Consider the following 13,892-nt stretch of genomic DNA (forward strand, 5'->3'; position numbering starts at 1 on the left):
TTTCAATGATTCACTTTGTATCATCATGCCCTTAAATAATCGGCTTTTAAATCCATATTTGGTATATATACGAACAAACTAACAATGTATGTTCAATGCACAAAGTACATGCTTGTGGGTACAATACAAGCAAGAGAGAGGAGTGTGTGTATAGAGGAAAACCAATTAAGAGAAGGTTCCAAGTAAACTGGTTCCAATTCACTGAAGTTTTAATCCAATTTCAAACGATGTTTCCAATGGTGCTTTGTGCCATACTGAACTTGAAAAGATGTGTTTACCAATATCGGGATATTTGAATGGTCATTATTATAAACTATTTTCTACAGAAACTCCATATATGGTTATATCAGGGACGACTACTCAACTAAAATACCCCTGTTCACCTTCCTTAGGAAAAGAATGGCCTAAAATGGTTGTCCAGCTAGACTACACTTCTAGCCTCTTTCAACCTGGTGCAGACATGTGATTTTAAGTTCTAGACATGAGTCAACAAAAGGTATGTCACTGCCCACTTGCAAGAATGAACGTGCTATCTTCTGGCCCTTTTGTTCTTGCTGGCTGGGTGTCTGGGAAACAGCAACAAGGGGAGTCAACAACTCACACATGGAGACTGAAGCCCCATTCTGAGGATGCAGATACCCCCTGACAGCCCTTGGTGCTGTTCTTCTGGCCTGTGTTACGTGAGAAAGAAAGAAACTACCTTGCCTAACACCACTGTATGCTAGGATCTCTTTCTTAAAGCATCATAGCCTACTCCTTGTTACATTTTTCAGAAAAATTTTAAGCTTCAGCTAGTAAATGTAGAAAAATCAATAAACATAAAAAAGATGAATCCACCCAAATCTGTATATTTACTTGATATATACAGTAAGACCTGAAGAATTTTCAACAAAACAGTTCTTAAGCAAAAATAAAAAGTTATAAAAACTTCTGTGTCTACTTAATTATATCAAAATTTACAATATCTTACTTCATATATGGTAATTCAAAAAACAATATATAACACCCTTGTTCTGTTCTTTCACGTGATGGTCAGTCAGGCATAGCTACAAGAGGAGACACAGAAGCAGCTCAGGAAAACAAAGTTTTCCTGGTGCTAAAGAAGGGGTCACAGAAGAAACATCATGTTTTGGTCAGATGGTAGAAGACAGGAGCAAGGGAAGAGCTTTGGCCTAGATCTTTGGTATTTCTGCAGGAAAAGCAAGATAAGGAAGGGTAAACAGCTTAGGAGTGACTAGTTTGAATAACTCTGTTAACCTTCGGTGGGCAGTTTCTCTAGCTGTCTTGTACTTTGCCATGGGATGCCTTCAGGAAGACTGCCTCCTAGAATGCATGGGTCAGAGAGAGGAGGTATGGCTCTAGATTGGATAGTTTGCAGAACAAAGGCATGCCTCCCAATTTTTTTTATCTTAAAGAACTGGCTATCCTGTAGAGGAGCACTCTTTCCATAGAGTGAAAGGATTTGAGGTTTTTTGGTTTCTTTTTATTATTAAAGCAATGTTATACTAGCTGGTTTGTATTCCATACATTCTAGAATACATCTGCAGTAAGACGTCTATATGGTTGACCAGAAAGATTTTTCTTCAGATGTTAAAGCCTCATAATACACAGGAAAATAAAAAATGTATACAATATAACTCCACATTTTAGCTAGCTTTGTTCTGTCTCATTCTGTACCTGTTAAAAACATTTCCAAGGCATTTTGGTTAATTGTCTAAGCTAGGAATATATTCAACATGCTGGATGGAACCGTTACCACCAATTCAAGGATAAAATAAAACCAAAAATATCAATTCATCATTTTACAATTAAAAATACAGATAAAAATTATAGTAAACACATTTACTTAATTTTAGATTTTTTTAAAAAATTAACTATTTTCTTTTTAATCTCAAGGCAAATATTTTATGTTCGGCTTTCTTTCGTGTGTGTGTGTGTGTGTGTTAGCCGTTCAGTCGTGTTCAACTCTTTGCGACCCCATGGACTACAGTGTGTGTGTGTGTGTGTGTGTGTGTGTGTTAGCCGTTCAGTCGTGTTCAACTCTTTGCGACCCCATGGACTACAGTGTGTGTGTGTGTGTGTGTGTGTGTGTGTGTGTGTGTGTGTGTGTGTGTGTGTGTGTGTGTGTGTGTGTTAGTCGTTCAGTCGTGTTCAACTCTTTGCGACCCCGTGGACTATAGTCTGCCAGGCTCCTCTGTCCATGGAATTCTCCAGGCAAGAGCACTGGAGGTGGGTTGCCATTTCCTTCTTTCTTTAGTGATCCTCTATAAAAGTACTTTCAACAGAGGGTAATACTGTCTCTCCTTGGGGATTTGAAAATGGCAGTGGGGGCTGCGGGGAAGGAATCCAGGGCTGCATATGGAGATGCAACTCCTGTTTAGTGTCCAAGAGGTCTGAAGTTCTAAATACCACACGATATATAGGACAGTCTTCTACCAAACAAACAAACAAAAACAAAAGACTGTCCAGCCCAAGATCCTAATAGCACCTGTTTTGACAATCATTTAACTTAACATATACACTCTATATTCTTTCTTACTCAATACTTAATCACAGAAAACTTAGTGCCAGAAATCAATGTCTATTAACATGGTTTTAAAGAAAGCACTTTAAGAATTCAAACCAGATTTTAACATTAGCATGTTTATCCAGATTAAATAAACATGTTTATTCACATTTATCATAGAAAAAATGATACTTATAAGAACTCTTTCTGTACAGAGAAATCACCTGGAACCTTTTTAAAAGGGAATAAAATCTCCCTTTATTTAGTAGTCTACCAAGAAAGAAAAATGATTAAAATAATTATGCAAGTGGACATGTTACATGAATCATAAGTACTGAAACAGTAACATGTACAGATAAAACATTTAAATAAAATCTACAGAAATATACAATAAAAACCCACAGGTAGATTAGATATAGATAGATAAATAGAAAGATGATGATGGACAGATGGATGGATAGACTAATAAGTCATCTTATTCCTATTCCTGCTTATTCACAGACTGCAAAAAAATGGGGGTATTTTGCTGTTTTTTTCAGTATACAGCATGTTAGTTTCAGTACATAGGAGTAATACAGTTTTCTCATATGCCCTGGCTAAAATGTTCCACTAGATTCTTTGGTGTGTATACACACATATACCCACACACACACATATACAGACATACACACACACAGATGTGTGTGTATATATATATATGTATATATATATATATAGTTATTTTGAAATAAATTATATGAAATCATTCTGAATAATAAATGCCAAAGTACTAGAGTACTATAGTCATATACACAGAGTGTGACAAAGTACAAATATATATGTCATAATATATAGTTAGAAAACTAATTTATATTAAAAAATTTAAATATACATACAACATGCTATAATCTTAATTAAGAACAAATATCTTGATACCCTTTAAAGGAGGAGAACAATCACTGCTTTCCTAAAACAGGCAAGGATAATGTTGGTTATTTTATACTGTTATCTAAATTTAATCTTCACAGTAATTCAGGAAGCGGAAATAATTCCATTTTAAAGTGGACAAATATGAAGCCGCATGTGGTTAAATGACTTATGCGTTCCATAATGGCAGAGATAATTATTATATTCTTCCAATGTATCATCAGTGTCTAATCATGCTTCATACATAATACTGTAGACATGTGATAAATTTTTAATGGATGGATGGGTGTAATTCAAGGTCAGACAAGTAAATAATCTGCTCTTTTTTTTAATGCCAAAATCAGAAACAGTTTAAGAATTTCAAAGTATCATTACAATATCTTTTAAAAAATAAAATATAATTTATATAACATTCACACTTTCAAATACCTGAGTCCCTACTAAAATGCAGAAGAGTCTATCAGACACATCACATGTGTAAAATGTCATTACCTTTTATTGGATTGCTTCAAAGATTTAATGTACATTAACTACATAAAACAGTAATAAAATGAAGGAGTAACTAAAAATTAGAGTGTTTTTGGCCCAGATGGTGAAGAATCTGCCTGCAATGCAAGAGACCTGGATTCGATCCCTGGATTATAAAGATTCCATGGAGAAGTGAATGGCAACCCACTCCAGTATTCTTGCCTGGAGAACTCCATGGGCAGAGGAGCCTGGTGGGCTACAGTCCATGGGGGACTGACACTCAAAGAGTATCAGACTCTTTGAAACTAACACTTCACTTTCTTTCAGAGTGTTTTACAAGATGATAAAGAGAGGTAGTTTAATAGATGAACATACATTGTATATATTTTTATAACACCAAGGTTGAATCTAATGAAAATTGCAAAGCTAAGATTTTTCTTTTTATTTAAAGAAGTTTACACTTGTGCCGGTGCATTAACCAGACAGCCCTCAAGGAACCTCAATACTGACTCCCATAAAACCGTGCTGTCCTCCTTCTTGTTTCTCTTCAATGAAGATAGCCACATCTTCATTGCACTAGGAGCTAAAAAGACAGATTTGGATTGTGAGTCCATCATTAAATTGATGTGTGACATTTGTCAAGAAACCTTCCCTGAGTTTCAAATGTCTTAAACGTAGAGTTAGGAGGTTAAACTAGACCAATGTTTCCCAAACTTACCTGATCTTAAGAATAAACTGAATCAGTACTTTGTGTCCCTTGGTAAGAATATAGATTTCTAAACCACTGTGGACATACATGGGGGAAGAGGGGAATAAATTACAACACTGCAAACTGCACTGATTTTTGATGCAGTTTAAGGATATTACCTTAACTTTAAGCCACATGTATCCTCCTCAAGTAACCAGTTACTAAATGTTTTCCAATCAGAAAAGGTAGCCTAAATATCATTCTTAAAGAGTACACTGCAAAGACTCCCCTGGTATCTCTTTCAGCCTGCTAGGGTTTTTTCATTTACTTTCTTTTTTCTCTTAATCTGGATGGCTAATCTCAAGAAAACAGACACTGTATTAAGTAATGACCCACAAATGAATATACAAGTACATAAGAAATTCTTAGTATCTATATTCTTTAAAATTACCACAACAATGAAACAACTAAACAAGTAAATCATTTCATTAAAAAGTACCCTTCACTTAAAAAAAAAATGCTCCCATTACTATGGAATAAACAAAATAGTCTTACCTAATCGTAGTTCTCCAAAATTCCCACATCCAATTTTTTTTCCAACTCTAAAGTTAGGTCCAACCATTAAAACTCCAGAGGATGAAGAACCAGTTCCTCGAGTGTTATGTCCCAACCGACCACTAGGTCGTGCCATTCTATCATCTGATTTGTCCTTGTCTTTCTTTTTATTTTCCATATCAAGTTTGCGGTACTCCACTTTGAATTCTTTAATCAAGACAAGCACACTGAAATAGGGTATCGTGAGAACTGGTACATCACTAGGTAACTGTACCAGGTAGGTGATGTTAACATTCAAATTGCAGTAGGTAGTCAATGAACTGGCGCGTGTTCATCCCATTCGTAAAATTTTTCTCAGCTGTCTTTTCAGCAAAACATGTCTTCAGAATTATTTTTTCAATGATGTGAGCTGATATTGATAGAGAGCTAGAATATTAAGAAAAGAAAATTAGTCAACTTAGAATTAAAAACCATGTTTCAGAAATTAACAACGTAATAAAAGTTCAGGCAATGGACTTAATGCCCACTGAAATCAAACCTCAGCAGACTCTTAATCATTACCCTTCATTCCTATACTTTAATACCAAAGAGATCACAAAAACAAAACCAAACAAAATCAGTGATTTGCTTACTTTTAAAAAAATAAATAAAAATAACAAAAATGTATTATTTCATAAGCCAATATATATTCACCAGCCTAGACCTTCCAGCTTAGACTCATTCCAATTTAAAAAATAAATAAATAAATTCAAAGAATTCCAGTAAGGCAATACAGGAATATCAATTTAAAAGCAAGAAAAGAGAATACATTTTGCAAATTAGTAAAAGAGTTTAATATTTTTCACATGTTCATACATTTAATAATTTTCAAGGGCTTTTCAAATATACATTCTTATTTGATCTTCATTTATTCAAATATTTATTACTTGTAACTACACATGGGAATGGAGCAATCACAACAAGGTTTGAAATAAAGAGTACCTTTCTGATTAATTTTAGCAACCCACCAAATATGCAATTATTTCTAACACCCAATCTATTTATAAAGTTTCTTATTATATCTTCCATGCTCTTAATATTGCAGATGAAATGTAAGCATCCGTTTGGTTTAAGTAAAATTTAATGAGTTTTACATATACTGTTTACTTTCTACAATAGAGTAACTAATACTGAACTTCCCCCCTTGCTGTAAATAATTATGAAAATGTACAAATATTTTCAGGCATTGAATAATAGGTAGAGCAAACTGTGACCTGTGAGAAAATAGAAACAGAAGGTGAATTCCACCTTCACTCAAGAGCTCCAGCGAGGGACAGTCTTCCGACTACAGCACACGGAAGCGGAGACTCCGGCAGTGCCCAAGGAGCACAGGTCAGAGTCTGGGGTGTTGAAGCTGGTGGGATTTGCAGGACAGTACTGAAGGTGAGAGGTACAGTTTTAGGGGTAGGAGGTGACAGGGCCGAAACAAGGCCTGTTAAATAAAGAATGGGGTTAAATAAAGAATGGAGACACCAAAGGCTGCAGAGTGCCAGGATATCTTAAAGTTCCTACCTAGTCATTGTGGAGGAACCTCATTAATATCCCAGAATTCAGCTGAGATACCAGAAAGACCAAGTCTTAACAGTAAGGATCATACTGTAGAGTCAGGACTACTTAGAAGGGCCCACCTAAAGCCTAAAACCAAGCCTAGAGAGGATTAAGAATACCTCCAACTACACTAACTGCATTCCAGAATGAAACCTGACATAATTAAAAAGACAGAGGGAAAAAAAAACAAAAACAGACTTTCAACAATGTTGAATTCATAATGTCTAGCATACAGTTAAAAAAATTACCAAACATGAAAATAATCAGTAAATGTGACATGCAGTCAGAAATAAAGCTATCAAAGGAAACAAACTCCAAGATGACCCTGATACTGAAATGAGAAGACAGGACTTCAAAACTACTAAGTAGCTATTAAAGTTCTACTACATTAAAGAAGGAGAACAGAACAGAAAAAACACCTGAAGAAATAATGGTTGAAAATTTCCCAAATTCACTGAAAAACATTCACCTACAAAAATGGGGAAACTCAGCAACTCCATAAAGAATCAATACAAAAAACATTAAACCTAGCTACATCAAAGTGCAAAAACCCAAAAATTAAGGGAAAGTCCTGAAAGCAGACAGAGGAAAAACTACACAACACACAGGTGAATTTCAAAACCTATCAGAAATAATGGAGACCAAAAAGAAAATGGGAGAATATGTTCAAAGCAATGGAAGGAGGAAATGAACTCTCAACCAAGAACAAGACACCCAATAAAATTAGTCTTTAAAACTGAAAATGAAAGAAAGTCATTTTCGGATGAAGGAAGCTAAGAATAGACACCAGCACACTGCCACAAGAAATACTTTTCAAATAATCCATTAAGCTTAATTAAATCACATGATACCACATAGAAATGTGAAACTTTAAGAAGAAATGAGGAACACTAGAAATGGGAAATGCATAGGTATTCATTTCCTCAAAAGATAAAGTTACTTGTTAAAGCACAAATAATTTCTTAGTGTCATTTATAAGATATGGGGAAGAAGAATAAATATATGATAACAGAAATGGCAGGGGCAGCAAGCAAATGGAATTATATTAAGATTCTTATATTTGTTAAGAATAAAGTAGTTAAATATTAATTTTAAATGGCAGGGCAGACAGTAAATGGAACTACATTATTTTTTAAGATTCTTATATTTGTTAAGAATGAGTGGTTCAATATTAATTTTAAGCAGCCCATGACAAATTAAAAATGCATATTGTAATACCCAGACCAAACACTAAAAATTAACTGCAGTGGAAACAGCTAAAAAATAAATACAAGAAATAAAGTAGGATGATAAACATCTGATTAAAACAAGAGAATTAAAAGAGATATGACACAAAAAGGAAAACACCAAGAGAATAGACTTAAAAACATACTTATAATGAAAATGGACCATATTCTCTCCATAAAAAGCAAAAAGACTTTAAAAAAGAAAAAAATCAAGATCCAACTATACACTGTCTCTAAGAAACAACTTTACATACAAAGACGCAGACAAACTAAAAGTGAAATAATAGAAAGATACACTACGCAAACATACTCATTTGCAGATGACACCACCCTTACAGCAGAAAGTGAACAAGAACTAAAGAGCCTCTTGATGAAGGTGAAAGAGAAGAGTGAAAAAGCTAGCTCAAAACTCAACATTCAAAAAACTATGATCATGGCATCCTGTCCCATTACTTCATGGCAAATAGATGGGAAAACAATGGATACAGTGACAGACTTTACTTTCTTGGACTCGAAATCACTGCAGATGGTGACTGCAGCCATGAAATTAAGACACTTGTTCCTTGGAAGAAAAGCTATGACCAACCTAGACAGAAATATTAAAAAGCAGAGATGTTACTTTGCCAACTAAGGTCCATATAGTCAAAGTTGTAGTTTTTACAGTAGTCGTGTATGAATGTGCGTGTTGGACCATAAAGAAGGCCGAGTGCTGAAGAATTGATGCTTTTGAACTGTGGTGTTGGAGAAGACTCTTGAGAGTCCCTTGGACTGCAAGGAGATCCAACCAGTCCATCCTAAAGGAAATCAATCCTGAACATTCATTGGAAGGGCTGATGCTGAAGCTGAAGTGCCAATACTTTTGGCTACCTGATGCAAAGAGCTGACTCATTAGAAAAGACCTTCATGCTGGGAAAGACTGAAGGCAGGAGGAGAAGGGGATGACAGAGCACGAGATGGTTGGATGGCATCACCAACTCAATGGACTAGTCTGAGCTAGGATAGGGAAGCCTGGTGTACTGAGCCCATGGGGTCGCAAACAGGTGCACGTGACTAAACAACTGAACAACAACAAGCAAACATCAAGTATATTAAGCTTCAGAGGCTGTAACATTATCATACAAAGTAAACACCAAAACAAGGGAGACTCTCCAAAGATACAGAGATCTATTTCATAGTAACAGAAATATCAACTCAACAGAAAAATGCGAAAAATCATAAAAATGACATATACATGAGCAAAATGAAGGAAAGACTTTAAAAACAAGGATTAGTTTGAAATAACTGTTTGAAAAAGACAATCATAGTTGAAATGTTAACACTGTTGTTTCACTGCTGTTTGATAAAGTAGAAGACAAAAATAACAGTATGAATATTGAAACAGTAGATCTAAATATCATCAACTACCCTGAACTGACATTTATAAAATTTCCCAAAACTGAAGAATAATATTTCCTTTCAAAAAATGTTCATCAAGATCATATGCTATCATTATTTAAGTCTCAAATAACTAAAACATTAAAGTATACTCTCTGATCTAGTATTTCTAATATTAGAAATGTTAAGATTCAATATTTGAAATAAATTCAACAAATTAACAGGAAAAAAAGAAAGTATCTCAACAGACAATAAAATGCATTTGAAAAAATTCAACCCATTAATGTTTAAAACTTCTCAGTAAACCAGAAAGAGAATCAAATGTCAACCTAATAAAAGGGTTTTTCCTAAAAAAAAAAAAGATAGCCAACATCTTACTTATATGGTAAACCACTGAATAATCAAGACTAGGAGAAAACAAAAGAATGTTTGCTCTCAAATCTTCCATTCAACACATTGTACAGAAGAACTAGCCTGTACAGTAAGTTAAGAAAAGATGCAAAAGGCATGAAAAGTGAAGAGGAAAAGGCTAAATTACTGTTATTCAGACATTATAACTGTGTGTGCAGAAAACCTTATAGGGAGACATCATCAAGAGGGCAACATAGGTCACTCCCAACTTCAGCCCCCCTCACAAGAAGACCAACTAGCAACTATCCATAGACAAGACAACACTGAAACAAACTCCCAGAACCCAGGGCTGAGGCCAAAGCACCCTCCTGAAGCAGAGAGGCAGAGAAGGGCAAGAGGAATGTCTGCACTCTGACCACACCGGCCCTCCCGCAAGGCTGCCACAGCATCACACCCGCAGGGCCCTCAAGCCTATGGTTTCCCCAGCGGGAAAATGAGAGTCCAAGGTGGACCTCCAGCTTCTCCAGTCGGGCAGGATGCTTCACGGAAGTCCAAGGTGGACCTCCAGCTGCCCCAGTCTGGCACGACGCTTCCTGGGAGGCCCACTCTGGTTTTGCCCCACCGTGATCACTGTGGGAATCATTAGGGGAAAAAAGAAAAACCTCAACAGAACAATAGTAAAGATATGCAATCAGTAATCAAAAACCTCCCAAGAAAGAAAAGTCCAGGCAAGAATGAGGAACAATTAGAACTCTTAATTCCTAATGGGAATATAAAATAGTACAACTTTGATTCTAAGAAAGTTTGATAGTTTATTCTAAGTAAAATATACACCTGATGGCCTAACAATACGACTCTTAGGTAGTTACTCAAGAGAAATGAAAACATAATTTAGAGAAAGATTTGTACACCTGTATTTATAGCAGCCTAAATCAATAACAGCCAAAATTGAAAACAATCCTAATGTCTATTAACAGAACAGATATACAAACTGAGATATTCATTCAGTGGAATATTACTCAGTAAATAAAAAGGAAAGAACTGTTGATACATGTAAAATAATGGATGAATCTCTCAGATATGAGATTGAGACAAGTCAGGCACAAATGAGTACATATTATACAATTCTCGTCAAATGAAGTTCTAGAATCAGCAAAAATAAGTTGTGGTGATAGAAATCAGATCAGTTGTTGCCAAGAGTGGTTGAAAGCTTGGAAAGTGGCATCAGTTCAGTTCAGTCGCTCAGTCGTGTCCAACTCTTTGCGACCCCATGAATCGCAGCACACCAGGCCTCCCTGTCCATCACCAACTCCCGGAGTTCACTCAAACTCATGTCCATCGAGTCAGTGATGCCATTCAGCCATCTCATCCTCTGTCGTCCCCTTCTCCTCCTGCTCCCTATCCCTCCCAGCATCAGGGTCTTTTCCAAAAAGTCAACTCTTCGCATGAAGTGGCTAGAGTATTGGAGTTTCAGCTTCAGCATCAGTCCTTCCAATGAATATTCAGGGCTGATTTCCTTTAGGATGGACTGGCTGGATCTCCTTTCAGTCCAAGGGACTCTCAAGAGTCTTCTCCAACACCACAGTTCAAAAGCATCAATTCTTTGGCGCTCAGCTTTCTTCACAGTCCAACTCTCACATCCATACATGACCATTGGAAAAACCATAGCCTTGACTAGACAGACCTTTGTTGGCAAAGTAATGTCTCTGCATTTTAATATGGAAAGTGGCATAAGGGAACTTTATGCGAGAAAGGAATATTCTCTATTGTGCTTGGGACGGGATTATACAAGTGTATACATTTATATAAAGTCATCAAACTAAAAATCTATGTGTTGTATTATCAGTAGATAATACTTCAAAACATGATTTTTTGAAATAACCCACTCCAAAAATAATGCTACATCTCAAAGTTTGTATGTTTTCTCTACTATAACTTTATCCCAAAACTCATGTGAAAACACTACAGCTTTTTAAGGTTAATAAACATGTAAGTAGTTTAGAAGGTTTTTTTTAAAAGAGCCCTTTCAGGGGACTTCCCTAGCAGTCCAGTGGTTAAAAGACTCACCATTTCAACACAGAAGGGTGTGGGTTCAATACTTAGTTGGGGAACTAAGATCCCACATGCCACAAGGTGCAACCAACAACAACAACAACAAAAAAGGCCCTTCTACAATTTTTTCTATTTAGAAGAAAGTAATTTCCTTCCTATTTGCATTTTTCATGCTATTTTCAATATATATGTTTTCATTTACCAAATATCCAAAATACATTCTACATGTTGTAAGAATTCAAATACAAAGTAAAAATACCCTTGGGATGCCCATATGTCTTATCCTTCATCCCACTTGCTCTCCTCAGATGTAAACATTACTTTCAGTTTGTTTTATATGATCCAACTCTTTTTTGTAATGCCTGTGCAGGCATGTATTTATGTATAGCAATACTAGCAGGTCTGTTTGTTTTACAGAATAGGTCAGTGTACAGCCTCTGATGAACTAAAACTTCCTCACGAAAGAAACAGCATCTGAAAGCATTATCATCCACTGAAAAACTTTTGCCTTTTCTCTTTCATAACTCTCCACTCACATGGACCCTGGAGGATCAAGGGGCAGCTTAACGAATGGCTGAGGAGGCAGGAGGAAAAGTCAAGAGGCAGCCCCAAATTCCTTCCCCAGAAGAAATTTCAAGAGACAGGAAGAAGTGACCAAATAGCTTAAAACTGTACTTGAAAATGGAACAAGTATTAACACCCCAAAATAAGTCTTGCCAAAACTGAACTTATTCCTATTAATATATGGTAAGAATCAATGGAAACCAGCCACTTATATCATTTATGAATGGGGAAAGAAGAAGAATCAAAGTATACAATTTAGTGGTTAGTGAGAAATTAGGCTGTTTCCTATTTTACTCCATCCTTTTCACCACATTCAAGAAACTGCTCACAAACCTGTCTTACTAGATTTTTTTAGTCTTTTAATATAGTTAACAAGTAGAATTTTTGATTAAATATTTTTTATTAAGGATCCCAAAGAGTGCTAGTACTTTCCCTATTGTTGCGCCTATCAAACAGTATTAGTATAGACAAGTCTGTCTATAGTCATGGTCAGCAAACTCCAGCCTGCAGGCTAAATCCAGTCTCTTGTCCACTATACACCATCTACAAACTAAGAATGGTCTTTACATATTTACATGTTTGGAGAAGAAATAGTGTTTTGTGACACATGAAAATTATATGAAATTCAAATGTTAAGAATGAATCCATGCTAAGTCATTTATGCATTGTTAAAGCTATTTCATGCTACAAGACAATAGTTGTGAGACCATGTGGGGCACTCTTATCATTTCACAGTGGTGCTAGAATACCACAAACTGCAGTGATTTTCATGCTTCTAAGGCACAGTGGACTGAGGATTAAGTATTTCAAATCAGATGGCAAAGTGCTGTGTTTATTATGTAATGACATTAAAGAATATCATATACTTGGACATGACCAAAAGTATTAGTTTTCTGTTACTGTGGAACAAACTACCAAAAACTTAGCAGCTTATAGCAATACATTTATTAGTCCACTGTTTCTGTGGATCAGAAGTCTGGGCACGGCTGAGCTGAGGCATTTGCTCAGGGTTTCACAGACTTCATCAAAGATCAGCTAGACGACACTCTTATCTGGAGGCGAAAATGGGAACGAATCTTCTTCCAAGTTCCTTCAGATTGTGGGCAGAACTCACGCCCTTGCAGTGTATAACTGATGGTGTCAGCTTCTTGCTGGCTCTCAGACAGAGGCCACCCTTGGGTCCTACATGGTGTCAACAGTTCCCAGCAGCTACCAACAGTTCCTTGCCACACAGACTTCTCCAAAATGGCCACTTCTTCACACCCCTAAGAGGAATCTCTAGCTCCAATCTTTGCAGAATAAGTCTTAAATAAGGCAACATAGCCTTCTTTCATACCCAAGTCCCAATCTTTGTATCATGCTCCAATACATCACTTCTCCCAGGTCTTGGAACCCCTGCTAGCTGCTTCCAAACCTCTTTGATGTTGTCTTAGAGTCTCAAGTAGTTGTAAAGCCTTAGGCAAGGCCTAATCTGTCTAAGCTTATTTTAATAATTATAAAATAGGAGGATTAGACTAAGAGACTTCTGAGGCTATTCTTACATTATACACATTATTAAATTGTCTGCTGTATTTGATGACAAGGACTCATTATATGTAACCTAGCATATCTCTGA

The 13,892-nt window shown here is 36.1% G+C and overlaps 1 protein-coding gene across 6 annotated transcripts in view; it reads right to left on the reverse strand.

The window, feature by feature from the left end:
- The window catches only part of CSNK1G3 (casein kinase 1 gamma 3), a 124,674-nt gene that overhangs the window by 83,150 nt on the left and 27,632 nt on the right, over nucleotides 1-13,892 (reverse strand). For all 6 annotated transcript variants that reach the window (XM_061150898.1, XM_061150899.1, XM_061150900.1 and 3 more), the window contains exon 2: nucleotides 5,124-5,549. In XM_061150898.1, coding sequence (XP_061006881.1) covers nucleotides 5,124-5,301 — 178 coding nt within the window. In that variant the 5' untranslated portion in view covers nucleotides 5,302-5,549. The remainder of the gene's footprint in view (nucleotides 1-5,123; nucleotides 5,550-13,892) is intronic.

This window comes from Dama dama, chromosome 9, assembly GCF_033118175.1.
Source record: "Dama dama isolate Ldn47 chromosome 9, ASM3311817v1, whole genome shotgun sequence".
NCBI classification, from domain to species: domain Eukaryota; kingdom Metazoa; phylum Chordata; class Mammalia; order Artiodactyla; family Cervidae; genus Dama; species Dama dama.